Source organism: Cordyceps fumosorosea (genome assembly GCF_001636725.1).
Source record: "Cordyceps fumosorosea ARSEF 2679 chromosome Unknown scaffold_4, whole genome shotgun sequence".
Classification (NCBI taxonomy): Eukaryota; Fungi; Ascomycota; class Sordariomycetes; order Hypocreales; family Cordycipitaceae; genus Cordyceps; species Cordyceps fumosorosea.
Genome location: NW_017387304.1, coordinates 855,861 through 882,757, shown reverse-complemented (window position 1 = coordinate 882,757; position 26,897 = coordinate 855,861). Strand labels below are relative to the sequence as shown.

The 26,897-nt window shown below is 54.1% G+C and overlaps 8 protein-coding genes across 8 annotated transcripts; 3 read left to right on the top strand and 5 right to left on the bottom strand.

Moving 5' to 3' along the window:
* Positions 1 to 1,191: 1,191 nt before the first annotated feature.
* On the top strand, positions 1,192 to 2,669 carry ISF_02474 (sarcosine oxidase; the record flags this gene model as incomplete). The annotated part of the gene is made up of 2 exons (XM_018846080.1): positions 1,192 to 2,357; positions 2,414 to 2,669. 2 exons carry the CDS (start codon positions 1,192 to 1,194, stop codon positions 2,667 to 2,669), a joined length of 1,422 nt encoding a protein of 473 aa, XP_018706787.1.
* Positions 2,670 to 5,560: 2,891 nt separating this feature from the next.
* Positions 5,561 to 8,692, bottom strand: ISF_02473 (sulfite reductase flavoprotein component; the record flags this gene model as incomplete). Its single annotated transcript, XM_018846079.1, has 1 exon — positions 5,561 to 8,692. The coding sequence occupies one exon, from the start codon at positions 8,690 to 8,692 to the stop codon at positions 5,561 to 5,563; it is 3,132 nt and encodes a 1,043-aa protein (XP_018706786.1).
* Positions 8,693 to 9,623: 931 nt separating this feature from the next.
* On the bottom strand, positions 9,624 to 10,895 carry ISF_02472 (chromosomal organization and DNA repair protein Mms21; the record flags this gene model as incomplete). Its single annotated transcript, XM_018846078.1, has 2 exons — positions 9,624 to 9,800; positions 9,858 to 10,895. 2 exons carry the CDS (start codon positions 10,893 to 10,895, stop codon positions 9,624 to 9,626), a joined length of 1,215 nt encoding a protein of 404 aa, XP_018706785.1.
* Positions 10,896 to 12,389: 1,494 nt separating this feature from the next.
* On the top strand, positions 12,390 to 13,139 carry ISF_02471 (GATA transcription factor LreA; the record flags this gene model as incomplete). Its single annotated transcript, XM_018846077.1, has 3 exons — positions 12,390 to 12,458; positions 12,519 to 12,653; positions 12,714 to 13,139. 3 exons carry the CDS (start codon positions 12,390 to 12,392, stop codon positions 13,137 to 13,139), a joined length of 630 nt encoding a protein of 209 aa, XP_018706784.1.
* A 1,253-nt stretch (positions 13,140 to 14,392) lies between these two features.
* Positions 14,393 to 16,102, top strand: ISF_02470 (lipase 3 precursor; the record flags this gene model as incomplete). The annotated part of the gene is made up of 1 exon (XM_018846076.1): positions 14,393 to 16,102. One exon carries the CDS (start codon positions 14,393 to 14,395, stop codon positions 16,100 to 16,102), a length of 1,710 nt encoding a protein of 569 aa, XP_018706783.1.
* A 137-nt stretch (positions 16,103 to 16,239) lies between these two features.
* Positions 16,240 to 17,640, bottom strand: ISF_02469 (Ribosomal protein S13-like, H2TH; the record flags this gene model as incomplete). The annotated part of the gene is made up of 5 exons (XM_018846075.1): positions 16,240 to 17,195; positions 17,247 to 17,296; positions 17,346 to 17,380; positions 17,430 to 17,569; positions 17,622 to 17,640. 5 exons carry the CDS (start codon positions 17,638 to 17,640, stop codon positions 16,240 to 16,242), a joined length of 1,200 nt encoding a protein of 399 aa, XP_018706782.1.
* Positions 17,641 to 19,763: 2,123 nt separating this feature from the next.
* Positions 19,764 to 21,316, bottom strand: ISF_02468 (PH domain protein; the record flags this gene model as incomplete). Its single annotated transcript, XM_018846074.1, has 2 exons — positions 19,764 to 21,167; positions 21,227 to 21,316. 2 exons carry the CDS (start codon positions 21,314 to 21,316, stop codon positions 19,764 to 19,766), a joined length of 1,494 nt encoding a protein of 497 aa, XP_018706781.1.
* A 1,764-nt stretch (positions 21,317 to 23,080) lies between these two features.
* Positions 23,081 to 25,004, bottom strand: ISF_02467 (Arrestin-lik; the record flags this gene model as incomplete). The annotated part of the gene is made up of 3 exons (XM_018846073.1): positions 23,081 to 24,632; positions 24,720 to 24,863; positions 24,940 to 25,004. 3 exons carry the CDS (start codon positions 25,002 to 25,004, stop codon positions 23,081 to 23,083), a joined length of 1,761 nt encoding a protein of 586 aa, XP_018706780.1.
* Between the last annotated feature and the right edge of the window lie 1,893 nt (positions 25,005 to 26,897).

Below are 26,897 nucleotides of genomic sequence, written 5' to 3'. Positions count from 1 at the left end.
GTAGTTTATTAAGTTAGCAGTACGAATAGGTACGCTTCCGCCAAGAAGCGTCGCCACCAGCGCTTCTCATTCGCCATGCCCCTGCTTCGACAACGCCTAAGTTGGCCCGTCCCGTGTGATACTGTCGCCCGCAAGCCCCAAGGTGCTCCATCGAGAGTGACAGACAGACTGGCTGTCCCTACTTTACAGGACCGTGGGAGAGACGACTGCGCTAACTAATACCGTGGCTTGGGACAGACTCTTGCGAGCTGCCCGCCCACCAGCAGCACAATCCATGATCCATGGCCCTCATCCATGGCAGGATGGCGCGCCGCCGCTCTGGTTTCAAGCCCGCCAATCTCGCCCTAGTCCGCTAGCCTGGCGGAGTGCCAGTTGTATGCCAATCCAGATTGCCAGTCTTCCGTACCGGAATATGTCGTGTCGGCAGCCTCGTCCAACCCCAAGCACCGTCAACCACCTCTCCCACCCAGTATGCCACTGTGCCTGGCAGCTGCAGCACTTGTTTCCCCTTCCTGGGCGGAGCGGCGTCGGACACACACAATTGATGAGAGGGGAGGGGACAGGACTGGGGCCCCTTCATCAGGCTAATACAGACTGGTCGGCCTAGTTAGCTCTTCTCTTCCCAGTCGTCGCCCCTGCGAGAGAGGAGACGAGACGGGCGTGCGTGCGTGTGGGCATTGAGAAAAGAAGCATGCGAAGCCTCTTGCTTTTTTCGTGCCTGGGGGAGCAACTACCTGCAAAGCCAATACCCAACTAGTTGACGAGCCACCCCCTTCCCCCCCGAGATTCATTTGTCAATACACCCCTCCTCGAGCAATTCGCACGCCCCGGGGGAACTGAGTTGTCTCTGCTAACTATTTCTTTCCTCCTGGGACTTGCTTGTTAAGTTCAGTCTGAATCGCGGCTTGAATTATAAAGATGCCATATCCACCCACCTCTTCTTCTGCCAATTTTTTTCCCTCCCTCTACAGACACCAATTCCACTTGTTCAATTCTTGTTGACCGTTTGTACAGCCATTCAAGACTATAACTGGAGTATCACTGCCTCACACGGTGCCACCACTCAATCTTGCGTTGGTCTCACAAGCCTTTGTTGCTACTCCGATTGTCACACACAACTGCCATTACCACATTAGTTACACCAACACTGGTTTGCTATTAAAGTACAACAACAACTTCACAACCGCAACCATGCGCGAAATCACCAACACGTACATGCTGGATCCCTCAGCTCCCTCCTCATCTCCGTCCTCAACTCCTCCGTCGCCTTCGATACCCGCCACACCCCTGTCTTCCTCATCCTCCATGTCTGCCCCGGACAATGACGCGCCCGACTTCAATTCCGTCATCATTGTTGGTGCAGGCAACTTTGGCGCCGGTACCGCCTTGTCATTGGCTCGGCGCGGTGTTCAAGTGACCCTCCTTGATACCGCTATGTTTCCCAGCCCTAGAGCTGCCTCACACGACATCAACAAGATTGTTCGTGACGATTACCCAGATCTGCTTTACATGCGGATGATGGTCAAGGCTATGCCCATGTGGAGAAGCGACGACCTCTACAAGTCCTTCTACCACAAAACTGGCATGCTTCGCGCCGATCCGACCAACTTCGCCGAGGGAAGCATTGATGCTTATAAGAAGCTGGGCATTGAACATGAGTGTGAGATGCTTCCAATTGACGAGGTTCGTCGGCGGTGGAACGGTATCTTTGCCACTGCCGACTTTGAGGACCTCGACAAGGTTCTCTTCAACCCTAACGTGGGAATCGCCGAGGCGGACAAGGCGTTGGCAGCCGTTGTGCAAGCGGGCATCGATCTGGGTGTCGAATACGTCGTTGGAGAGATGGACACTCTTGCTTTCGGCCTCGACGGCCAATGCATCGGTGTGACCCTCAAAAGCGGAAGCATTTTCCTGGCGGACAAGGTTCTAATGGCCACCGGAGCACGCACCGAACCCCTCCTTGCGCAAAGCGCCCCCAAGAACAAGGAGTTACATAGCGGCGATCGCGTCCTGGCGACGGGTGCCGTCAGCTTTTATGCCAAACTACATGGGGAGAAGAAGGCGAGATTTGCATCGGTGCCTGTGCTCAAGAACTGCCTCAAGAGTGTCAAGGGCGAGGGCATGTCCATCCTCAGCGATGGCACCATCAAGTTTAACTGCGACATGTGCTTCACCAATTTCCAAGATTTTCCCGCGACGGGCGAGCGAATGTCGCTACCGCCGAGCGACCCCAAGTACAACACATGGACTGGGGCCGAGTTTGTCGACTTTTTCAAGCAGCGAGCCCAGATGACATACAAGGGTATCTACGGAGAGGAGATCAATGATGTTGAGATTGAGTCGTATCGCATTTGCTGGTAAGTTGAGTCTGCTGCTAGGTTGCAGGACAGTGACTAACACGGTGATTTACTAGGGATGCCTCGACACCGACGCACGACTTCCTCATCACTGCGCACCCTCACTGCGATGGCTTGTATGTGGCTACGGGCGGATCATTCCACGGTTGGAAGTTCCTGCCAGTCATCGGGGATTATATTGCCGACATGATGCAAGGCACACTTGACAAGGACTACACAGAGCGCTGGGCGTGGGACAAGGTGGGTGGCGACGGCCACTCGGCCAATCCGACGTACCTAGTAGCGGGGGATCTCCAAGACTGGATCGCGTAAGAGAGAGGATAGGAGGAGCCAGGAGGGTCGGGGAGGCGAGGCGCATCGAACCAAGGCGATGGACCAAAAGCGAGGAGAAGAAGCAAATGGCAGGGGGGAAGAAATACCCACGAGGCGGTGGATGGATGACGGCACACGCATACTAGAAGTCAGCTGCAAAGAAGCCATACCGAGGGCGCATACACATACATACATACATACACCAGGACATTGACGAATCGGCGTTTTTGATATGGCCACTCGCTTGCTATATTTTTTTTATCATTTTCTTTTTTTTTTTCTGGAGATTTGTATGGTCTATTACAGGTTTACAAAAATACACTTGGGATTGATATTCTTGGGCAATTTCAGTCGTCTGGAGACAAGAAAGGCTTTAATACGCGAGTGGGGGCGTAGGGCGACTGGATTATCTGCAGCATACGGAGCAGCCATCGTATCTTGACGAGCTGAAGGCATCTGCAAGGTCAAACTCAAAACGAAAAAAAAACTGGCGACGGATATCTTAATGACCACGCTGCCCAGGCCTGTCCATTTTTTTTTTTTTGAGAATGGAAATGATTTCTTTTTTTTTCCCCTTCACAAAAGAAAAAAAAAATGGAAGAAGCTTCCTGGCTTACTTGGTCCTTGTAGCTGGGTTCAGCGGCGGGGCTCCCAGGTTCTTGGAGTTGAGCAAACTGCATCTGCGCGCGTGAAGTGTATTTCCCGTCCAAAATGGTAAACATGCGGAAGAGGGAGGAAGAGCGGATACAAGATCATGTCGTCTAGAAGAGGTTCGGAAAGTTCGGGAACTCTGGCCCGTAGCTGCCTCTCTTCCCCAGACTCCAAAACTCTCGGCCGCCTGGTTTCCCCTGACCGCCTTCTCGTCCCGACCGCGCGCAACCCACGCCTTCCGCCGGTGCCAGCCAGCCACGACGACGACGATACGACGGGACAGGGGAAAAAAGCGCAGCGACAGAACCCGGCAACAAAGAGTTTGAGTGGCGCTTTTACCGATGTGCTGGGATCGCTGCGCTGTCAAGGACAGGGGGGGGGGGGGGGGGGGGGGGGGGTCGTCTATCGAGGCTGCTTGGATGGAGTACTTTTCCTGGATGTCCCGGGGTGTTTGTCTGTCATGTGTCCGTCTTTGATTCCCCCGTTGTCAACTTGAAAGGACGTGCATATTTTGCTTTGACATTTTCCATCCATCCCCTGTCTTGTCCGCCCAGGGGCATCGAAGGGGACACCACGAAGGCCGAGGCGTTAGCCCTGGCGCGAAGATGCAGTTCGAACACGACACACGATACGACGACCACAACGCCTGGCAACGAGGAGCGGCAGAAAAGTTTAAATTACACACGTTTTTTTTTGTCCTGTCGCCTTGGAAAAGGTCTCTTCCTGTCCCTCCTGTGTCGTCATCCTGCACTATCCCGTGTACAGGGGGCCCATTAGGTCGTCATAGACAGGCACAGGAAGTTTGACGATCGTCTTACCCCAAGAGGCTTGCTTCGTCCATTGACCAACGAGAGGCACCGATCCCTGCGTCCTCTTCCGTTGTAGAAAATCTCGGGTTTTAGTTTGTCTTCTTAATATACCAGCTTATGCAGCCACCTCATTCTCGTCACACTGCCGCAGTTCACGTTTGAGCACTGTGCTACCCGACATGTCCAAGGCCGCATACGCCCCCTTGCCCAAGCCTATCTGCCGACTCAATAATATTGCATCTCACCGACTCGGAGGTACCCCGACAGCATTCTCGATTTATTTCCTTTTGCTTCAATATCCCGTTTCAAAACACCCGCTTTCCTCTTCTTTCCCCCTCTCACCTCTCCCGAGACCGTCGTCACACCGCTCTAACATTAATATATTTCTAACTGTAGGGTAGTGGGTTAGGGTCTGGCTTCACCAACAAGGCTGCAAAGGTATGTAGGTGGGCAATGCAAGCCACCTCCCAAGCATACATATCCTGCGGCATAATAATGGACTCTTCTTTTCATATTCTTCTCTCCCAACCACTACTACCCAGATCGGCAATCACCCCACCCTTCTCCATTGTCAACCCGATGCCCTGCCAGGCTCTCAAGGAGAGAGACAGAGAGGACATCTCCTACCTGATGCACTCCGTAGTAAACGCGGACACAAACCTCCGGCCTGTTGGACTCCGAAAAGCCCGGGACGGAATAGTTGCATCGCTGTGTTGTCCCTGTGCATGCGAGACGGGCAAGAACGCCCAACCAACCGCAAGTATCGACGGGAGGGTCGCCTTGCTGTTCATTCCTATGCATGCTCTGATGCCATCTTGACAAGGGCAGGCAGGCAGGCAGTCGGTGCAGCAAGCCCAGCATGCAGCATGGCTGTCATCGGCATTGTTCCTTTCTTCTTAGGTACCTGTTTCCCTCTCCCCACGCGCACCGCCCGCTCCCCGCCACTTCGGCTCTTGCCCGGGTTGCGCCTCCCCGCGCCACCCATGGCGAGGCAGCCATCTTGCGCAGGGCTGGAGCTCAAATAGGAAGCAAGGGCGAGGAAAAGATGTGCAGAGGACGGCGTCGTCCCGACGGCAGGGGAGAGGGTGCGCGAAGATAGGCTCCCGTTGCTGCCCAACCAGGCCAGCCACTCGGTGCGGTCGGATTACCACTTCGCTCCATAGCCCTTCTGCGACGAGGACGTCGCCGGGGCTGCCCGACGACAGAGAGCCGTGGCGCGGGAGAGGAAGACCTGCGTTCATTGCCGGGCTCGCTGGATGTGAACGTGCACTGAAAGAAGGATATGAGCAAGAGAGTACAAGGGGTTATGCTTTTGCATCATCTATCTGAGTTACCGCTGTTCCGAACCTCTAAATATCCAATGCCATGATGATGGACAATGATTATGATGACAACCTGAGCCAACACAAAATGAAAAAAAAAAAAAAAAATTTAGTAAACTTCCAACACGTAGCGGCCCTCCTCCTTGAGCTTCTCAATCTCCTTCTTCGGGTCCACCTTCTTGCCCGCCGCCTTGGCCTCGGCCGCGATGGCCTCCTCCAGCACCGCCGTCACGTCCGGCACCGGCCACGTCGGCCCGCACAGGTAGAAGCTGCCCTCGTCCTTGATGTACGCCTGCACGATGTCGCCCACCGTCTGGCGCATGCGGTCCTGGATGTAGATCTTCTGCGGCTGGTCGCGCGAGAACGCCGCCCCGATCAGCGTCACCACGCCCGCGTCCCGGTACGCCTCCCACTCCTCGCCGTACAGGTACTCCTCGCGCTGGTGCCGCGAGCCCAGGTACAGCAGGATCGCGCCAATATCCTTGCCCTGCGCCTTCTGCATCGCCCGGTACTGCACGAACGCGCGGAACGGCGCCAGGCCCGTGCCCAGGCCGGCCATGATGAGCGGCGCCGTGTCCTTGACCGGCAGCTTCATCACCGAGGGTTTGACAGACACGGTCACTGGCGCGCCGGCCGCGAGACGGGACAAGTACCGCGTCGCCTGGCCGTACCGCGTCCGGCCGCGCGTGTCCACCCAGTCCACCACCACGATCATCAGCGACACCGAGTTGGGCGTCACCGCCTGCGCCGACGCGATCGAGTACTCGCGGCGCTTCAGCGGGCTGACAATCTTGATCAGGTCGTGGAGGCTGGGGCGCGCCGACGCAAACTCCTCCAGGATGTCGACGTACGTCAGCGTGTCCACCTCGGTGCGCTTCTTGAAGTCCTCCGCGCCGGCCTGGCTGCCGAGAGCCTCGAGCTTCTTCTTCTCCGTCTCGTCAGTCGCGAACTCGGCGAGGGCCTCGTAGAAGCGCTTGGGCGGCTTGCCCAGGATGTCGACGTTTTGCACGAGCGCTTGGTGCACGGTGCGCAGCTCCGTAACCGACGCGTCGTCACGAGAGGGCACCTGGACCACGTCATCGCCGTTGAGGCCGTAGAATTTGATAAAGGCCTCGACGTCCTTGACGTCATTTTCGGCGTGGATGCCGAGAGCCTCGCCAATCTTGTAGGTGAGCCCGGTAGTGCCCAGATCAAACTCAATGTGGAAGATATTGCGGTCATAGTCCGACGGCGTGAGGCGACGGTTCTCCTTGACCGTGACCGTGTGAGTGGTGACAGCCAAGTCAGGGCGCACGGCTTCGCACGTGCCGAATGCCTCCTTGAAGACAATGCCGCGAGCGAGGGTCTGCCAGTCTTGCAGCTGGAGGGACTCTACATCCTCATCCTTGGCAAAAGAGACGAAGCTGTTGGGCTGGATAGTCAGAGGCAGTTCGATGGTGGCTGCCTCCTCAGTCTCGGCCCGGGCCTCGAGCTTAGTCAAGCACTGGTCAACGGCCTCGGCAGCCTGTTCGAGGTTGACATTTTTAGCAGTGATGGTGATGCCCTTGGGGGAGACCGAGGGCTGCGCAATCTTGAGGAAAGCAAGCTCAAGAAGCAGCTTGGAGGCAGAAGGGTCATTTTCAAAAGCGGGGAGGACAGCGGGGTCGAGGACAAAGGCAGCAATATCCTTGTCGGCAAGCGTCTTGCGGAAAGCAGACGAGAGACGCTTCTCAACATCGGCCTCCTTGAAGCCGGGAAGGTTTAGAATGACCTTGCCACCGGGAGCGACGCTAGCAAGAACGTCGACATCCTTGAGAATCTTTTCATCGCCCACGACAATGGCGTCGGCCTCATTGATGTCGTAGGGAGCCTCGAGTGTCTTCTTGGAGACGCGAAGGTCCGAGCGGACAGCACCGCCCTGGGTGAGGTTATCGTAGACCTCGCGAACAAAGACGTTGGAGGTCGACTGCTTGGCGAGAAGCGTGCCAATGACGGCAGGCGAGGCCACGGTAGCAGAGCTATCCAGGTCCCAAAAGGTGTACTGCTCGGCAGCAATGAGCGACGGCAGGGTGTTGGCCTCACCCTCATTGCCAAAGACCTTGTGGAGGGTGTTGACCAGGCCTTGGGGCGTCAGGGTCTGCGCGGCCGTGTACTTGATGTCAAGCACGTCGGGCTCCTGGGCGAACTTGCCGGCGAAGGTGACGGCCGTGAGGACGTCGCCGTAGAGGGCAGACTGAGTGGCCTCATCATGCAGGGCGGCTTCAGTGTTGACCTGACCGAGGACGGCGATGGTGCGGGCGGAGGCGGGGATGGCGGTGAGGAAGGCCTCCTCGATGAAGGGGCGGTAGACGCGGACGTTGATGACGCCGACCTTGGCGCCCTCGACGGCGATCTTGGTCATGACTTGGCGGGCAACCTGGGCCTCGACGCTGCCAAAGGTGACAAGAACCACATCAGGGGTCTCGTGGCCGTGGTACTCAAAGGGAGCGTAGACGGTGCCGAGCTCGTCGTTGAAGGCTTTGAGAAGCTCGACAACCTTGCCGGCGTTGTCCAGGCGCGGGTTCAGCTTTTCGGCCTCGGCAGCGAGCTTGGCGTACAGGTCGGCCACGCCAGCTTCGCCGAGAGCATCGACGACGCGGAGGGTCTCACGGGCGACGCGGACACCGTCGTAGACGTGCAGCGTGGGCAGGACCTTGGCGAGGAGCGTCGCAAAGAGCGACATGTGCTGGGCCTCGTAGGTCGAGGCAGAGGCAACGAGACCGAGACCCAGCTCCTCGGCCAGGCGAAGCGCGCCATCATAGTTGGCGGCGATGCCGTGAGCGGCCGAGTAGTCGGCAGCCGCGACGTGGGCGACGAAGGGGCTGGAGACGCTGTAGAGCAGTGAGAGCTGGTCGAGCGTGGCGCGGAGGGCTTGCAGGCTGCCAGAGGAGGCTAGCAGCGTCTGCGGGATGTGGCGCTTCGTCACATCAAAATCGGGAGAGAAGATGTAACCAAGGGCGAGGGCACCTGCGCCTACGCGGGTCTGCAGGCTCAGGACCTCGGGCGTGTACTTGTGAACGTTGCTGTCGCCGTCGGCGGCCCAGCGCTTGGCGGCGACGTCGAGGTCGTAGGTTTCGGGCGAGTAGGAGAAGATCTTGTCGGAGAGCTTGTAGGCGATGTGCTGAACAAGAAGCTGGGTTGTGACATAGGTCGGACCGGAGATGTCACCAATGGCCACGTGCTGGCCAAAAGGCAGCGTGGAGGACGACTGTGAGGAAGACATGCTCAAAGATGATGTGAGAGTCCTGTCGTTCATGTATCAAAGGAGGGGATATTGCCTGTGTTGGTTAGATATGTATAGACAGGTCACCCAGGTTTGTTCCTACGCCTCTAACAAGAGCCGCAGAGAACGTTTGATAGGCAGGAGAGCAACACAGACGCGGGGAAGAATATGGAAGGAGGAGAGAAAGGAAGCACAAGACAAATAGCATTGACTCTATTTCGAACGTGAGAAGAAAACCCCAGACGGGCCCGCCTTCCTCCATTGCGCGACGGGAGTGCCGAGGGTCCGACTCGAGCATTGCGAAGACGGGCCAGCAATACCAGAGAGTTTTGCTAGCAAAACGGCGCATCGTCCACCTGTTACCGTGTTATTGACTGGTTCGGGGCGAAATTGTTGATAGTTGAGGACAATCACGCAATCGCCTTGACCAAAGATGGTTTAGCGTCGATGATGCCACCACCCTTGAGCCTCTTCGGCTGCCATTTTTGGTGCATTTTTGGTGCGTCTTTGCAGCGACCATCTCCGAACCACCAGGCGGCCCCGGTTTTGTCTGCCGGCTGCGACTCTGGTTGGACCGGGTCGTCGGTCGTGATTATTCGGCTGCTTGGTTATGGTAAAGTCAAAGACCGACTTCCGGCGATGGGAAAATGCAGCATGCGTGACAGAGTCAACACTCGCTCAAGAGATGATGTTTCCGTACTGGATATTTCTTGTCGCCATTGTCGTCGTGTTCTGACAGCATCGCCTGGCATCTCTCCCTGACCTCTCTTATTGGAATGGCGACGTCGCCATAACGCTTTGAGCAATTCCGCGCGGTCATTGATACCTGGCAACATTCTCAGAGTGTTGTTGCTTTTGTTGCATTTTGGTGCACTGGTCGTGATCGTGCAGTGGCAGTGGTCTTCGAACTTCTCGAGCCCAAGCCTGCAGCTCACGACTCACGCTTTGTGCGCTTCACAGATCTCGTGCTTTCGACCTGAACAGATGTATTTGCTTCGTCGTCCACGTCCATGTCATCCAACTGGTTTTGTTCATTTCTGCGCTGGAGTCGTCTCAAAAGGGCCTGGTCGAGGTAAAAGTCTTGGGCAAAGTCGGCGCGTCTGAAGGTCTGTCAAGTAACAATTAGCTTTCATATTCGCATAGTAATGCAGCGCCATGAAAATACCTGGGAGCATCCAGTCTGCGGACATTGAACCTGGCCGGTCGCCGGTAAATAGTCTTCAATGGCTGATCTCTCAAACGTGTGTTTGCACTTCCGGTTGCTGAAGGGCTCAACAAACTCTTGGAGCGAAAGAGGGCAGCGTAAGCTAGTAACTTCTCGTGCCACGGCAATATCGTCATCCGAGTCGTCGCCTGCATCGGCGGTCCTGCTTCGCCTTCGCCCTGCGCGGGGAGCGACCGTCGGCAGTATAGGCGCACCGTCGGCGGCAAACCAGCGCGATGCGTCGGCGAGTGGTGGCCCATCTTCGCCTTGGGCCGCATCATGCCAGAGCTTCTTGAAGCTTGCGTATTCGTTGTGGGTAGCATACCGCTGCTGTACGCTCAGCAATTCGTACTCGCGCCGTTTGTCCGCCCGTCGTTGGCGGAGGGAGTCGATTATGCTTTGAGGCGGGGGCGGCTTTTCTTCCTCTTCTTCCTCTTCCTCTGGCGGAGCGGGGTCCCCGTTGGCCTGGGCAATTTCAATAGCCTCTTCTCGTTGGCGTTCTTTTTGCAGCTGGCGCGTGATCTCCTCGGCTTGTGCGTTTGTGGTGTCGGTGTAGATCTCGCTGATAATCCTTCCTTCATCTTCAAGCGCAAAGTGTTGATCAATCAGGAGGCGAAGGTTGGCCTCGGCCTCGCGAGAATCCTCATCAACTTTGCGGGCGTAGTCGTCCAGGTGTTGCTCAAGATGGTCCAGGTCCTCCTCCCCATTCACGGGGTCCTTGCCTTGCCGGCGTTGCCTCTGCTTGAGAAGGTGTGCTCGGCGTTTGTGTAGGCGTTCTTGGATATCGCTGACGACGTTGCCAAGATTGGCGGTGCTGGCTTTGAGATTCCTGATGTACCTGTTCTGTAGACGGTTGGTGGATAAGCGTTCAAGGGCGCGTCGCGCATCGTCGTCGAGGGGATAGTCTAGGGGCTCATATTCTGGGGAGTCGGGTGACTCAGAGGTAGCAGGTCTGTTGGCGGTGGAAGACCTCGCTCGACTGGCCAAGCGTTGAGACATGGCGAGTGCTGTGCAACTTGCCAAGGGTGTGAATCTCGGATTTGATGAAGTTGTGTGTTGAGCTGGATCGCGATGTGCAAGATGTGGGGAGCGCGTCAGAACACGCGCCGTTGCCTGCCAGCGCAGTTCAAGTGCTGCAAGTGCTGAGAAAGCCTACAGGGCTTTATTAAGCACCACAGCAACCCAGGCAGGTCAGCTCTGCAGTGCGACGCTATGTATGTCGGCTAACTATGTATCTACTGTGTGTATGTATGTACTAAATTTACCTGCAGCGGACAAGAAGCCTGCAGCGGACCAATGACGCCCCGCCAGCCACGCCAAGACACAACAATGCAGTAAGTTGCAGCGCTCAGCGTTTGTCTTGCCTGTAACGCCCTGTAGGGGGTGGCCCGATTGCCCTATTAAAGCCCCTGCAAGAACGTGAAACTTCCAGGAGCTTGCGAGCTGCTCCAGTCATCCCTCCATCTCACTCCACATAGCGTTCTCTGCCGAACGCCTCACTCCAGACAGAGCATTCATCACGAGATGTAACTGCCGAAAAATATAACGTGTCATAGCCATGACAAACTCCGCCTGCAATCTATATTGTCGACTGATTCTGTAACGGGTCACCACAAGGCCCAGGCTGTTGCCTCGCCGTCACACTACTTCTGTCATGCCATTTTGGTGGACACTTTAAGCACTGGCCGACTACATACATAGCTCCCCGCGTCACCGCGTCACCGCAGCCAACAGCGCTCGCCGCATGTATTACGAGCGAACTTGGGTGCTGAAAATATCGATGTCTTTGCAAAATGTCGATGCCCCTCCCCTCCCGTGCCGCCCGTTCTAGTCCAGCCCTGCTGATTCCTTCACTTTTTCCCCTTTCGTCTCGCTCCAAAACGGGCCCCGCGCCTCTGCCCTTTTTTTTTTTTTTTTTTGCCCAGCCGATCTTCCGTTGGAAGGTTCAGATGTCTAGCCCAGCACGGCCCCACCTTTAAGCCCGTCCTCGATCGGGGCTGGAGAGCACATCCGCCGCGATCGAGCCCGGCTTCGTCTGTCTCCGTAGACCAAGCTCCATGCTCGCCCGTCTCTGACACTGCCCCCGGATTGGGCTGAGTGTCTTTGGGTGCCTGCAGCCAAGTCACGCATGGAACCGCATTCGAGTGTACATGTAGCTTTGTCTTGGCCCTCGTGGTGGTTACGTCGTCGATGTCCAAATACTAGTTTATCGCGCGCATCGCTTGTGCCTCGTTGTACCATGTGGCCTCTTATCCTGTAAAATATACCGCCTTAGGGCCGTGAGCCCAATGTACATGCTAGTTCCCTTCTCACAGGTCCCCGGTACTTCTTGTCAACCCGTCTCTCTTTGTTGGTGGCGCTCTTGACTAGTTTATGTTATTAGTATTTATTGTTATTCTTTTTCTTGCCGTTTTGTCAGCCTCTATTCGCTTCCTCAAGTTTCACCTACCCTCTCTCCTACTTTGTCAACCTTCCAAGTCAAGCCTCAGCACCATGTGCACCCTCACGCGAGCACCCATCACTGTGCCCAGCATGAATCCATGGGAGTCGCACGCCATGTCAGTAAGTTTTCAAACAAGTCCTGAAAACCTTGGACAATTTGTTTCTAATTCAACCTTGGAGCATAACTTCCCTCGCGAGGCCTCGCCTGGTGCTGAAAAGAAGCTGCCTACACAATCCCGCTTCCAGCCTGGGCAGGATCCCATCATTTATCCAGGGCTCTATGCCCCTAGTGGTATAGACATTATGTCGATTTTGGTACGACAATGTCCTTCGAAAGTTCCACCTTCTTCGCATCATCTAACTGCTTCCCAACAGTTTAGTGTCTTGGCCCGTCCTGATCCCAAGTTCGAGTTAGGGCCCGTAGACTGCTCTGCCGCTCTTACCGTCAGCAATCTGGACCTTCCCGGCTCTCCCATTATCTACGCCAATGAGGCCTTTTCCAAGTTGACCGGCTACACCATCAGTGAAGTTCTAGGACAGAATCCTCGTTTCCTTCACTCGCCACAAAGCATTTATCCTTTTGCAGACACTCTACTCGACCAACATAGTGCTGCGATCCAAAGCTTAGATCAGGCAGTGGCTTCTCGAAACGAAATACAACTACACATTACCAACTACAAGAAGAACGGCCAAAAGTTTACGAACCTCCTCAGCATGATACCGATTCGCTTGCCCGACAACGAAACGCAATACTCCGTCGGTTTCCATGTTGCAGCCGATGCTGCCGATGCTGCCAACTAACGTAACCCCCCTCCCCACCCGGATCAACATCTATATCCGATTTTCCTTTCTTGAAATCACTTTTTTTTTGCATTTATACTTTACAATACAGCATACGGAAAGCGTTGTTTTGAATTATACACGGATTCTCAAGATGGCATGATATTTGGCCCCTATTATAACCCAGTTATTAGACTTGCTTGGCTGTGCTCGATTCAAGTGCAAATTGGTTGTTCTTTTACGTCGAAACTGCTATTTCTCACTTGTCGCTTCTATGTTATTTGCTATGTGGTCTGCGCTCTCTGAGGGTGCTCAAGTTAATGGCGCTGCCCTTCCTTTGCCTCAGTAGCTGCTGCGTAGCTTCTGAGCAGCTCCCGAGCAGCCCCTGGGCTCGCCGGAATTATGAGGAAGAATCAAGGCGTACGTGGTGTCTGTACCAGTAGTAGCATCTAAAAATGGAGCTCTTGAGCTGTCAGGGTCTCCTGCCGCAAATATATATTTGTTGGACGTCCCTGCCACATTTGTCCTCCTTCTCAGCCTAGTTCTCCATGTCTTACTTCTGAAGTGCTCCCTGTCAATCGCTCAACATGGACAGCGCAAATCGCCCTAGAGACTACGATAGCTCGTATCAACAATCCGTTCAAAATGGACGCCTCTGTCCCGATAAGAAGGATATCGATTCACTGCTCGACTACCGTCCTCTCTCTGGAAGAAGCGCCAGGCTCTGCAACTGGGGTACATAAGTTCTCTCCCCCATATATGAAAGACCTAGCCCTAACCATCCTAATAGCTTAGTTCATCTGCCTGAAAGAATTAGAAACAAATTCTTAAATGATTCCTTCTCCTTTATTAAGCTGCCGAGTTTAATTTCAGACTGTTTATACTGAGACAAAGTAGTACTAACTAATCCTCTAAGAGAGTTTCCGCAAAGTAACCTACTCATAATGACTATTTCCTAGTACTGCGCGGGATGAGCAATTCTCGTATAATCCCAGCCAGACGCTCAGGTTGCCAACTCCGTCAGTCCCGAGGGCGAGGTTATTATAGTAATGTGTCGGAGGGCAATCCGAAACTATGTCTGCGCGTGCGTCCCCTTACCCTCGGCAACGGGGCGTGGCGGGCCGCTAACAAAACCCGCCCCCGACGGGGCAATCCAGGAGGCATCATCAACGTAATAAAGCTATACGATACAGCAATAATCTCATTGCTTAAATGTCGTCTTCCATCTTCACGCCAGAAGGTTGCTTTGGATACTCATTGATCCATTTGAAGCCATGGCTTTTCTCCGCACTGCTCGCAGGTCCTTTACCTGGTTAGCGGCCCTTGTGTTACTACTCGGCCTCGGCCTCAATCTGTTTGTTCGCCGGGGAGAGCCCGTAACGGCTCGCCTCTCCTCCGGTAGCATCATCACCGGACGCTCGCGCTCCGGTGTGGAAACCTTCAACGGCATCCCTTATGCGTACCCGCCAACAGGCGCGCTTCGCCTGCGCCCGCCCCAAAGGCTGCCAGACAACCATCTCACCAACATTGACGCGACAGGGACAGCTCCAAAGTGCCCCCAATTTCCCAGCACGGCTGTTGATCAGTACATCATCAGCAAATTCGGGAGCCATCTGATGAAGTTCCCCTTCTTCAAGAATGTGGTAGGACAGGAGGACTGCTTGACAGTGTCTGTGCAGCGTCCTGCGAATATCAGCTCCGACGCGAACCTGCCTGTGCTATTCTGGATTCATGGAGGTGGATTCGAGCTGGGATCGACAAGTACCTATGACGGCTCTTCATTCATCAAGGCCGGTGTCGACAACAACCAGCCCTTTGTGTTTGTCGCCGTCGGCTACCGCCTAAACGGATTCGGGTTCATGGCTGGAAAGGAAATGCTCCAAAACGGCAGTGCTAACATCGGCCTGTTGGACCAGCGCATGGCTCTGCAATGGGTTGCCGACAACATCGCCGACTTTGGCGGCGACCCGGACAAGGTGACTCTGTGGGGAGAATCTGCCGGCGCCTTCTCTGTTGTCTACCAATCGTACCTCTTTGACGGCGACGCAACATACAAGGGCAAGCCCCTGTTCCGCGGAGGCATCGCCAACTCTGGCGCTGGTATCCCCGCGGCTCGAATTGATGCTCCCAAGCCGCAAGCCACCTACAACAAAGTTGTGGCACAAGCTGGCTGTGACGGCTCCAAAGACACCCTGGCCTGTCTCCGTTCAGTAGACTTTGCAACATATTACGGGGCGGTGACCAACAACTTCCCGAGTCTCTTTTCCTACTACGGAACCCAGATGATCTACACACCACGTGTAGATGGTACAGTCCTGCGGGAAAGCCCAGAGAAGATTGCCGAGAGTGGCAGGTATCACGCCGTGCCTTTAATCACCGGGAACCAAGAGGATGAGGGCACTCTCTTCTCATTGCTCCAGCGGAGCGTCAAGTCGGATGACGATCTCGCGCGCTACTTTGCCGACGTCTACTTTGCCGACGCGCCGGCGGAAAAGGTCGCTGCATGGGCTGGCACGTACTCTACAACGAACACAACCAGTCCGTTTGCGACGTCGGCGTACAAGCCCTACTCCATGTTTGGTCATGTCGCTGCCATGATCGGAGACCACACATTTACGTTGGCTCGCCGCCGGTTCCTGCAATCCGCCACCGCCACTCACCCAGACGTGCCGGTGTGGTCGTACTTGTCATCGTATTCAAGTTGGCTGCCAGTTCTGGGGACGTTCCACGCCAGTGACATACTTCAAGTATTTATCGGCTGGCCTGCAAACTATGCTTCCAGAAGCACGCGAAAGTATTACTTCAACTTTCTCTACAATCTAGACCCCAACGGAGACGACGAATATGAGCATTGGCCACGTTGGGCGGAAGATCACACCTTGCTTTGGTTTGAAACGTCGTCCAAAAATAGCTATCTCAAAGATGACTTCCGGAGCGAGCAGTTCCACGCTCTACTGACGCTTGGAGAAAAAAGCCACGAGTAAATACTGGGTTTCTTCTTAACAAGGAAAGTACACGATGTATAATATATTTACATAGACGGCACAAGGATTTTTGATAGCTCAGCCATTCGCCACCCATACCTGCTCATCATTTTATCCAGCCATTCATTATTTCACGTTTATTTTCTCAGGCGCCCAGATCGGCGTCTGCCACTCTCTTCCACGAGCGTCTCGACTTTAGCCTTTTTGCTCTTGCTGCTCTCGCTCGTTGCAGGGCTCGACCGCTTGCTGGTGGCTGGCGTATCGTTCGTCTCTTGCTTGACAGCCTGGTCCCTTGGCTTTCGACCCTTCTTGAGGGGGGCCTTTACATCGCCAGACTCTTCCTTGGCGATTTTACCTGTCGACTTGCGACTCTTTTTCAGTGGCACCTTTTCATCGCCAGACTCTTCTTTGACGAGGGGTTCTGTTTTAGCATTGCCTGATACGCGACCCGTCTTTTTCTGAATGGCTGGCGCAAAACAACTGGTGCGCCCGCCGACGGTGATGAATGAGAGCTTCTCGCCATTGGGAAGCTGCGATGATGAGCTCTTGTCACCCTTGCCCCAGCGGTGGTTGAAGAGCCAGTGTTCTGGGAACTGATCAGAGTCGCCAAGTTTCTCCACAGCCAAGTCGCAGACGTAACAGATGGAATCGTAGAGCTTCTTGATCTCGACGTCACTAAAGTCGTCGCAGTACTGCTCAGGATGCATCTTGGCGTGGTACAGCGTCTCGTCGGCAACCCAGTTGCCGATGCCGCTGATCATTGCTTGGTCGAGGAGCAAAGCCTTGATGGGAACATGGCGCGACTGCATTTTGCCACGCAAATACTCTTCAGTGAAGCGATCCTTGTCAACGACAGGATCGGGCCCGTTCTCGACAAGCGGGGTGTGTTTGCGAATGTCTTCTCCGGGGCAGTCCACCAGTCTCACACGGCCAAAACGGCGCGGGTCTGTAAATGCAATCTCCACGGCAGGCTTGTCGTCCGTGGTAATCTGAAACTTCCAAAATCTCGGAGGCCACACGGAATATTCAGTATCTTCCATCTTTTTGAAGTAGTTGGTGTACGCAGTCTTGTCATTTTTAATGTGAATCCAACCTGTGGCGCATTAGGCAATGTCAAAGCTCGTGTAACCGACAACCAACTTACCAGTCATGCCAAAATGCATTACTAAGTGCGGAGGCTTGTCGAGTGTTATCCTGTCGTGTATTAGCAAATGGACGAGGAGATATTCACGGTCTTGCTTACCAAAAGTACTTGCCCTGGGTGCCCGCGGATACGACCTGCTATGCTGTTAGCATAAACAAGGCAGAAACGGGTAAAACTGCGCACCTTTTTGCCCTTGAGAGCAGCTGCCACCGCAGCACCGGTGGTACCGACCTTGCCAAACACATTGGCATCATCGATGGCTTCGGCAGAAGCAATGCGCTTACCAACCAAGTGAATGCGCAGAAAATGCACTGCTCGTGCGACTAACGCGAACAATTAGTATCGACCCCCGTCGATTAATCGCCCTCGACCTACTTTCGGCAATTTCAGGCATCTTGAATTGATGTTGTTAGGTATTGACGACGCAACAATGAACGCAACAGCTTCAGCCACGACTGGTCATTTGCAAGGCGCGTGCGTGCCCCTACAGAAACCTAGTACGCCACACGCACCAGCCCCCAAGGTTGCCGCGCCCAACGCGCGAAGTCTCGTGATACGATTACATAACCCTGCCACCGCTCCACCAAAAATTCGCTTTTTATTGAAGCAGTTTTTGCACACCAGCTTCTTCCTTTCCATCACATCAGCATGATTCTGGAAGCAGAAAAAGCCTTTTGGTAAGTCCTTGGAGCGACAATCCACCTTGCACTGCGCCAACCAGCAGAATGCCTTTCCCTTCAATCTTCCTGATGACACGTTGAAACCGCAAACTAGAGTCTTTGACCATTTTGGAATGAAAACTCTTTTCACACATCAGTCTGAAAGAAGACCACTCATTGCGTTGATTGAATGTTTTAATCGCTTGAGCTTCAAGCTAACATTTAATAACAGGCCGATTGTGCGTGCGGATCCTTTGGGTACAGCTTTCTGCTAACTGACCGTGATGGTCAGCATCAGCCTGCATTGAATTGGTACGTATGCATATTACCTTCCTACTTCATCCCCCAACGCTGTTATGATGATCAATTCGTAAACAATATACGCTGGAAATTACCGGCTGAGATCTTTCCTTGAAGATATTAAATGGCTATATCTGACGCAAATCCCTTTCACTTTTTCTGCATCGCAAACTCTCGTCAAGCTTCCTTGCTAACTGTTGCCAAGATTGTAGAAAGGTACGAATTTGCCCCCGACGCAAGCATACTCAGCACATGCTCGTTGAATGATGAAGCGGCACTGGGCTCCGAATATATACACATGAGCAAGACAAGCCACTTTGCGGCAGGCCTAGAAAACCTCGCCCACTGACTTCACACATACTCCTCTACCTCTTGAGCAAGCTGTGGTTGAACAGTAATGCTGACTCGCTTGGCAGCATCAATTGCAGTTGTACTTTGATGATCGAACAAGCTGGTCTTGTAGGATCTCACAGGGTACGTAATATGTCTACACAACCAAGCATTTTTCCTCCATATGATGTAACAGATGACGAGTCTTATTCGAGTTTTCGATGCTGACACTATCTTTTTTTTACCATTCATGCTTTACCTGACTTACTACCCTTATCACTCCCTTTTGTGCCAGCATTGCTTAGAACCAGCGCTGACCTCAAACAGAACTTTTAGTAGTCGTCTCAAAGGGTTAGTGCGAAACATGCATCGCCCCTGCCAACCTTCTGGATGATGAACAAGAATGAAAATGACAAGCATATGTCCGAGCTCACGCTGCGAAGACAAACTCATTCGACGTCTGACTACAGAAGCAATGTTCATCTCGTCACCAGACATAAGGAGAGCTCAAAGCTAACTTGCTTCAGTATTTCAGCCATTTTTGAACTAACAACTCAGAGCAGCAATGCTTGTAGAGTCGTAACAGGTTAGTACCTTTTCCTCTTTACCCGTGCCCCTTTCCCGCTGCTTCAAATGATGCTACAATTATCACGACGGTCAACGTAGCCAATTTGCATTGACGATATCGCCTGTGACAAGGCACTTTACCCTGAAAATCATGCAGATATACCTCTTTTCGTTGCAAGCTTGTGGAAGAGACACGCGCTGACTTTTCCTAGGTGCTAGACTCGTAGACATGTACACCTGTACAGTTTATATCCATATCCACCACAATACACATTTTATTATAATTATATCTGTTCATTTGGCCGTCAATTTCCTAGTAACAATCGTAGTGACTGGCAATTGCCTGGCAGATTTTCTATTAATGCCTACCTAGTAGGCTGCCAGAGATTTGCCAACAATTTCACCGAAGTTTTTGAACGTAATGTACAACTGCATACGGAGTAGTTGTCATGAAAATACATAGTCGCCATGTAACTTTTACGCCCGCGTTGGTGTCGCTACTATTTATCGAACTGGACGTGTATGTACAAGAACATAAAAATCAACGCTCATATATTAAGGGTAGTAGTCAAATTAGTAGGTGTGCACAAAGCTCAAGTCATGCCAAAATATCTCCTCCCACATCACTCTTCTGCTTCCTCAGCCGTTCCTCCGCTTCGAATCAAGAGAAGTCGGGTTCAGCCACCTTCTTCTTCTCATCGCTCGCGGCCGTCGTGGCCGCCGCCGGGACAGGATTGGCCGAGGCTCCGGAGACGCTCCTGGTGACGCCGCTCTCCTGGTCCTTATGCGACACGGCCGACGGCGCGTTGAGCGCGAGCGCGTCGTCCTTGGGGTTCGTGGCAGACGAGGGCGAGGCGACGGTGGGCGAGGCGACGGAGGCGGGCGAGCTTGGCGACACGGGCGAGTTGGGCTCCGCGGGTCCGGTGGCGCCGCAGACGCCGCGGACGATGTTGAACCACTTTTGCGCGTCGGCGGCCGTGTGGGCCTTGAAGGCGAACTCGGAACTGCCGGTGAGCTTGCTGGAGAACGTCTTGCTCTTGTCGCGGCCCTTGATGTTGAACTTGTCGCCGGAGGGGGCGCCGATGACGGCGTCGGGCAGGTAGATGGACAGCTCCGGCTTGGGGTCCTGGCGGGCGTCGTCCGAGTCCTTGAACTCGTGGAGGAACTTGGACGGGGTGACGACGTAGTAGCCGGTCGAGTAGCCAAAGGACAGCTTGTTGCGCGACTTGCGCTCAAGCGAGCCCTCTATGAGCGGGCGGGTGGCGGCGTGGGCCATGTTGGGGAAGTTGATGGCGTCGACGGAGCGCGCGGGGTCGGCCGGGTCGGCGAGGCGGTCGGCGCAGCGGACGGAGAAGTTGGCCCACTCGAAGTCCTTGGGCACGCACTGCACGGTGCCGAGCACGTCGGCGTGCAGCGCTCGGATCTTATCCGCCTGGCCCGCGCTGAGCTGGACGAGCGCGCCGACGGCCTCCTGGAGCACCTCGATGATATGCGCCTCAAAGGCCGCAAAGTTGTTCTGCACAGAGATGAGATCGTTGGTGTGGTTGTTCTCGGCGAGGACCTGGTTGGAGAGGCGGTGGAGGACGCCGCGGTAGACGACGTAGGGGTCGTCGGCGCCAGCGGCCAGCTTGCCGCCGGCCGAATCGAAGGCGGCCGTCTGCTGGCCGAGCAGCTCAATGTGCTTCTGGGTGGTGTTGCGTAGCTTCTCGACCTCCTTGGCGCCGGAGTAGGCGCCGGAGTCGAGCTCCTTGGCCTTGTGCTTGATCTCCTTGTGCAGACGCTCGAGTATGGGAAGGACGGAGCCCTTGATGCTCTTCTCGGTCTCGAGGTTGGTGTTGATCATGGCCTGCGTGTTGGCGCGTAGGTTCTCGAAAAAGCCAGCGATGCCGCCGAGAGACTGGTCAAAGTGGTGTCCCTCCTTCAGCGGGCTCGACACCGTCTTCAGCACCTTTTCGTACTCCTTGGCGTGTCGACCGTGGATCTTCTCGACGGCGGACATGTAGTCCTCGAGGTAGCCGACGGCGTGCTTCCACGCCTGGAGGCGCTCGGCGAGGAGTCCTGCGGTCTAGAGGATGAGGAGTTTAGTGATCTGGTTTGGGGGCTTCGTTAGAGTAGGCCACGTACGGTCGTGGGGTCCACGTTGGGGACGGCATCTTCGAGGCTCATGCCGGTAGCTGTGCGCGAGGGCAGCGTGGACGAGACAGGGGAAGCCATAGTCGTTCGTGTAGTGTGGTAGAAAGGTATGTGAAAGGTCTCGCGGAAAAGTAGGCAAAGCACAGATAGCAGGCAAGCTATGCGTACGAAGGAAGAAGAGGGGAAACCTGGGTAATTCGAAGTCGTTAGCGAGGGGAAAATAGAGCGCCAGGGAGGGAGATGTTGAGATGATTTTCTGGGCAGAGGGGCTGCCTCGCTTCCTTGGCGGAGCCATGCAGGTTGCGGCGGCGCCAAGGCCGATGAAGGACGGGGAGGGGCAAGGGCGGTGTAATTTGCAAATAGTTCCTAAATTGCCTTGGAGGGGGATTCTTCGGCCCAGAAAACCCTGATTTTGGGGATACATCAATGAGACTACTAGCGACCACTTGATGCCCATCGTAGACCAGGACCGCCATCCTAGTTACTGTTCCTTCCTTCTCCAGTGTCTAGGTATTGTCCTTGATCTCTGCAGGGCGCGGGGGATGATTTCGTCTCCGTAGCGGGCCGAGACCGTGATGGACCGGCTATCATGGCCAATTTTGACGTACTGAAATTGTAATCTGTATTCTCGGAACCGGCTGCTTTTTCTCTTTTTTTTTCTTGTTCGACTCGTGTTTGGCGGTCGATGTACGCCCAGCTTGTAAGGTAGGGGGATCGGAAAGGGTACCAATAGAGGATAACTAATAGGTGAAAAGAACAAGATCAAACAGCAGGGAAAGCTGTGGCGTAAGATTGCCAGAATAAAGAGAAAGAAAAATCGCTCTTCTTCAGCAATTTATTACAGGCTTTGAGCTGTCTGGGGAAGCGTGTACAGTCCTTTTTATCGTCGCGCGCCAAGAGGCGAGAAGTCAACGGGAAGGGCTTGTCTCTTGACACCAGTGACGTCACAATCGCATCTTGGAAAACGCCGCCCCAAGCACAGCAAACTTGTCATGCTCGTGCACCAAAACAGCCTAGGTAAAGTCTTGGTCTACTAATGGTTTCACCATGTATCAGTTGTTTAAGCATCTCCAGGTAGGTAGGCGTAGGCAACATGTTGGCAGGTTTGTGGGAGATGCAAGACGCCAAGCCAGATAAATGCCACGGACCCTGATCATCGTCACTGTCAGGGGTCCCAAGGCCAGCTGTTCCAGGGTTTCGGGCGGCTGTGCATGTGAGCTGCCTTTTTCGGAACCTTGGATATGTCAACATTCGTGACATTGTACTGAGAGCACTAACACACTTACTAGGTACGAATAGTACCGGGACCATTGCCTCGCGGTCTTTACCCGATGATGGCGCACGAACCGTCAGCATTGCCAGTACAACCCAATTTTCGACAGAGCCAAACAATTCAGTGCGCTGTAATTAGCCATGTCTAACCTCTAGAACATTCGGCGCATTGTGCATGAAGCAGCAGTGCCTTGTTGGTGGAGATTTCTCATGTAATAGCATGATGCTAAAAACTGAAACTGACCACTGACCAAAGGAAATCAGGATAAACTAGAAAACATCGGATGAAACTGAAATGACATTGCGTACTAACAAGCAATTACAAAAGTGAAAAATACTGTTACTGATGAGTGGTATTATGAGGGTAGAATTCTAACCTAGTCTGTGCCCATGTCTATATGAACTGCAGCAAACTTCCATTCTCGTATTCGACATGGATTCTGCAAGGTATCCCAAAAAAATATGATGAAAACGCCAGATATGTATGCTAGTGGTATGAATGACGTTATATGTGTGACTGAGGAAGAATGAGGAAATTCATCGGCTTCTGTTTCGTGAAAAGATTTCTGCTGCCTACGCAGAAAGCGGCACGGCGCTGTGGGTGCGCCTTGAAGCGCTTCGCGACATTTCTGGGCGCCTCGTGTTGTACTCCTCTGTAGTACGCTCGGCAATAGGCGACAGAATCTCATGACCGCCCTCTGTCGCTGGCGGCGTGCAAGGGGCGCTGAGCGCTGTCTGGTAGTCGGGAAGCGGCCCTCCCGCCGCCTGTACGCGCGAGCGGGCCGGTGTCCGCACCGCTGTAGCATAGCTTGGTACGCGATTGAGCTCAGCAAACTCCCCAGGGTCCAACTGAGCGTGCTCGGTCGAGGCCCGATCGGAACCCTCCTCTTCGCTATTGTGTCGTGTCAGGTTGTTGGACGACGGGGGTTCCGATCGGGCCGCCGAGCCGGTGCTATTACCGGTGCCGTGGTTGGGAGACACGCGCCCCGAGAGGGAGTTGAGAGAGTAATACGATACGCTGCGCTGCGAGGGGTCCAGGGAGACATCCGCCAGTCGTGAGGACAGCGCCGCGGGGGCGATGGGAGACATGTGCCCCACGCCGTACAGGTTTTCGGTCGAGCCGCTGCGTGATTGCGCATAAAACGGACTGCTGACGCCTGACTGTACACCCGGCGTTTGGAAGCCACTCGTGTCCATATCTTCGTAAAGCTGGTCAAGAATATGCTCACCATAGCCGGGCGGAGCAGCGCCAGCTGGCTGCTGACTCACACCGGCCTCTCCAGGAGCTTGGCTAACCATATTACCCTGCTCATCAAAGGGGATGTTGGGAGAAATAAATATGGAAACGGGAAGCGTGGCACGGAGTTCCGAGATATGGCCGTCGGGATTCTTGAGAGCCACAGTGAGCTTAATCTTGTGGCGCACCTTGATACCGTGATGGTTGATGTCCTGGATGCACTGGCGCAGTTTCTTGGGAAGGCTCAGCTGCTTAGTGAGGGCCCAACCCTCCTGTCCAGTCTCCTCAATCATGTCGTGCCAATGATCCTCGCGTGTCACCTCAAACTTCCAGGTCGCGACGTCACGCTCGGTTTTGTGTTCGCGAATGTTGATGCCTGTAGAGCCCTGAATGACACACTCGCGCGTCTCAATCATCTTGGCTGTCACCTCGCCCAGCTCGAGGCCTTTGAGTAGTGGCGTGAATCGCATTTCCATATCGACGACACCGCCAAAGACGACGGCCTTTTGGGGTATGACAATCGAGTATTCCAGCTTGTTGGGCCAAATGTTTTCCACACTCATGGCATGGAGAAATTCGAGGGCACCGGCCTCGAGGGTGCGGATGATGCGAAGATGCTTGTAGGCGTGTAAGTCGTAGGCAAGCTTGCCGCGGCTGACGGTAGCCTTGAGTCGGTAGGTAATGGATGCCTCGGGGATACCTTCGACGCTTTCTGACGTGTCGCCGGGGAGCGTAAAGTCGAAGGGGTATTCGTAGTTGCCAGCAGGTAGCGTCATACTCTTTCCGTGAGTACCAACAAAAGGAGACCATCGGTGATCGAGAATCACGGTCGTCTTGTCGACCTTTTGGCCGGCAACGGCGGGCGTGCTAGATCGCGGATCGGCCCAGCTAAAAATTGTGACTGTTAGATTTGCCAACGGCGACGGGAGACTGGGTAACGGCGTGGACGGAACGGCCGAGTTCAGGGCTTCTTACGAGACACGATGCGTCCCTGTCAAGCGCAGGTGTATATCTTCCATGCGCAGGGGCTGCGATAGACAGAGGACGACGACGCCCTTGAGAAGCTGGCCAGCAGATTCATGATCGTTGCCACGAAAGACGATGAAGTCCTCGTCAAGCCTGGTAGGGCATTGGTTAGTGGGGGTAGGACGACGGCGCACCCATGGTGCCAACGGTCGGCGACGAGGCAACGTACCGAATGTCAAATAGGCTATAGCTATTACGTCCGGTGACGGAAGAGAAGGGGTTGAAGGTCGGCATTTCGGCCGAGGTGTATGATGCGTCGCGGGGCCAAGGCCGCTCAGCGATTTTATAAGTGAGGGCGGTGTTCGCAAGATGTAGGGGGACAGGCGGACAAGTCGAGTCGTGGTAGAAGCGCAAGAGTCGCGATGGTAGGATGGGAGAGTTGATGAAGTGTTGAAGAAGAATGAACTACTTCAAAGTGAGGTAATCAATTGGTGCGAAAACCGGCTAGTCGAACAAACGAGGCGTTATCCAGCGTCGAAATGAGAGTCACGAATTGTCTGGCTGGTTTGCGCCTTTGGTGGGGGGGTCCGGTTTGGTGGCTGACGGTCGCTGAAGCCGATTTCAGAGTAGGCTACTGGAGTGGTACCTAGGTAGGCGGCGTTTCGGCGATCACAGGGTTTCTGTAGCAGTCGTGATTGTCTGAGCCGTGAAGTGTTCGAGCTGGCAGTCGAGTTTCAAAGGAGGAGGAGAGAAGTAGGAAGATGATGAGGGAGGAGAATTGGAGGGAACGGGAGAAAGCGAAGAAGAGGCAGGCAAGTACCGTAGCAGCTCTATCAACGAGCTAGATAGACATCCATTCAGTACAAGTACCGCTGGGAAAAAACAGGTGGTCTGGTCGGATAACTAGAAAAAAGACTGGAGACCGGGTCTGGGTCGGTGATGGATGCGATGCTTTGGTATAAAACAGTGGACGGATGCAAGAGCAAGTGGATTTCGGCGGCGCAGCGGGTGTGGATTGATAGGAGTGGATGGGGTGTGATAGCTGGTGATGATGATGCTGATGGGTGGGTTTGGAAGGGAAAATGGCGAGAAGGGATGGGAGAGAGGGAGAGAGAGAGACCTTGACGGGTAATGTTGGATGTGAGGCGAAACGGATGAAGACGGAAGTCGGCGATGGTGGACGGCGAGGGAACTTCTGGTACAGACCTGAGGTATCCTGGCGATGAAAAGGTACCCGAGATCGTACCTAAGAATAGGGTAATGATAAGTACCTGCGTTCCTGCAAGGGGGGAAGGAGGGGCAATTGGGCAATTGACTCGTCGAAATTTACAGCGCATCTACAGCGCATCGACACCTGAGACAACCCGCCACCTGTTCATGCACGCTGCGACTTGGTTGGCCCTCGAGGGGGTGCCTCTTTTGTACAGGCCGTATCAGTAATAAACGTAGACGCGTACGACTGATTCTGACAAAATCTCAGAAGCCGAATTTCATTGCCAGATGCTAATAATAATTTTTCCCACTTTGGCGGTCCTTTTTCATCATGTACCGCACGCAAACAGCCAGACTTACCCGGCTTTCACTTACACCAACCAACCAGCACATGCAATAGAAGGCAACAACATTGGAATATGCCTAGGTACAAGGTTAAGTCGGTGTATTCCTGCTCTAGCAACTGCTCGCATGTGCTATTTATTTTACCTTACCTTACTGATCCATTTATTCTTGCCCCTTGGGTTGCACCGCGAGAGCCGTCCGGTTCAGTAGCCTATTCAGTGCTAGCCATGGGTGTAGGGTTGCAGCCGAATAAAGTTAAAAAAAAAACTGTTACTGGCAGTTCAACATTCCAGCGAAGTATCAAGTTACATACTTAGTTACCGCATCCGTCGCGGACTTGAGACATGCTGCGAACGCCCACGCCGATGTATTGGCACACGGGACGGCATCCAGCAAGGCTCATCGCCTTTATTGAATTTAATCTAAAAAAGGTTTTTTTTTCCAAGACGGACCACCATCAAATTAGGCACCTGGCAGCTTTATTATACCAACTGTGCATACTCTCAAAAGAGGATTGCCGAGTGGCTTGCCATATTAGACCTGTCAACTGTACCGTTCCAACGCTAATTAAGTCGCCTCGGCGATCGGAAAGCTTCAGGGCTCTCTCTTCCGTAACTGGCTCGTGCTTGC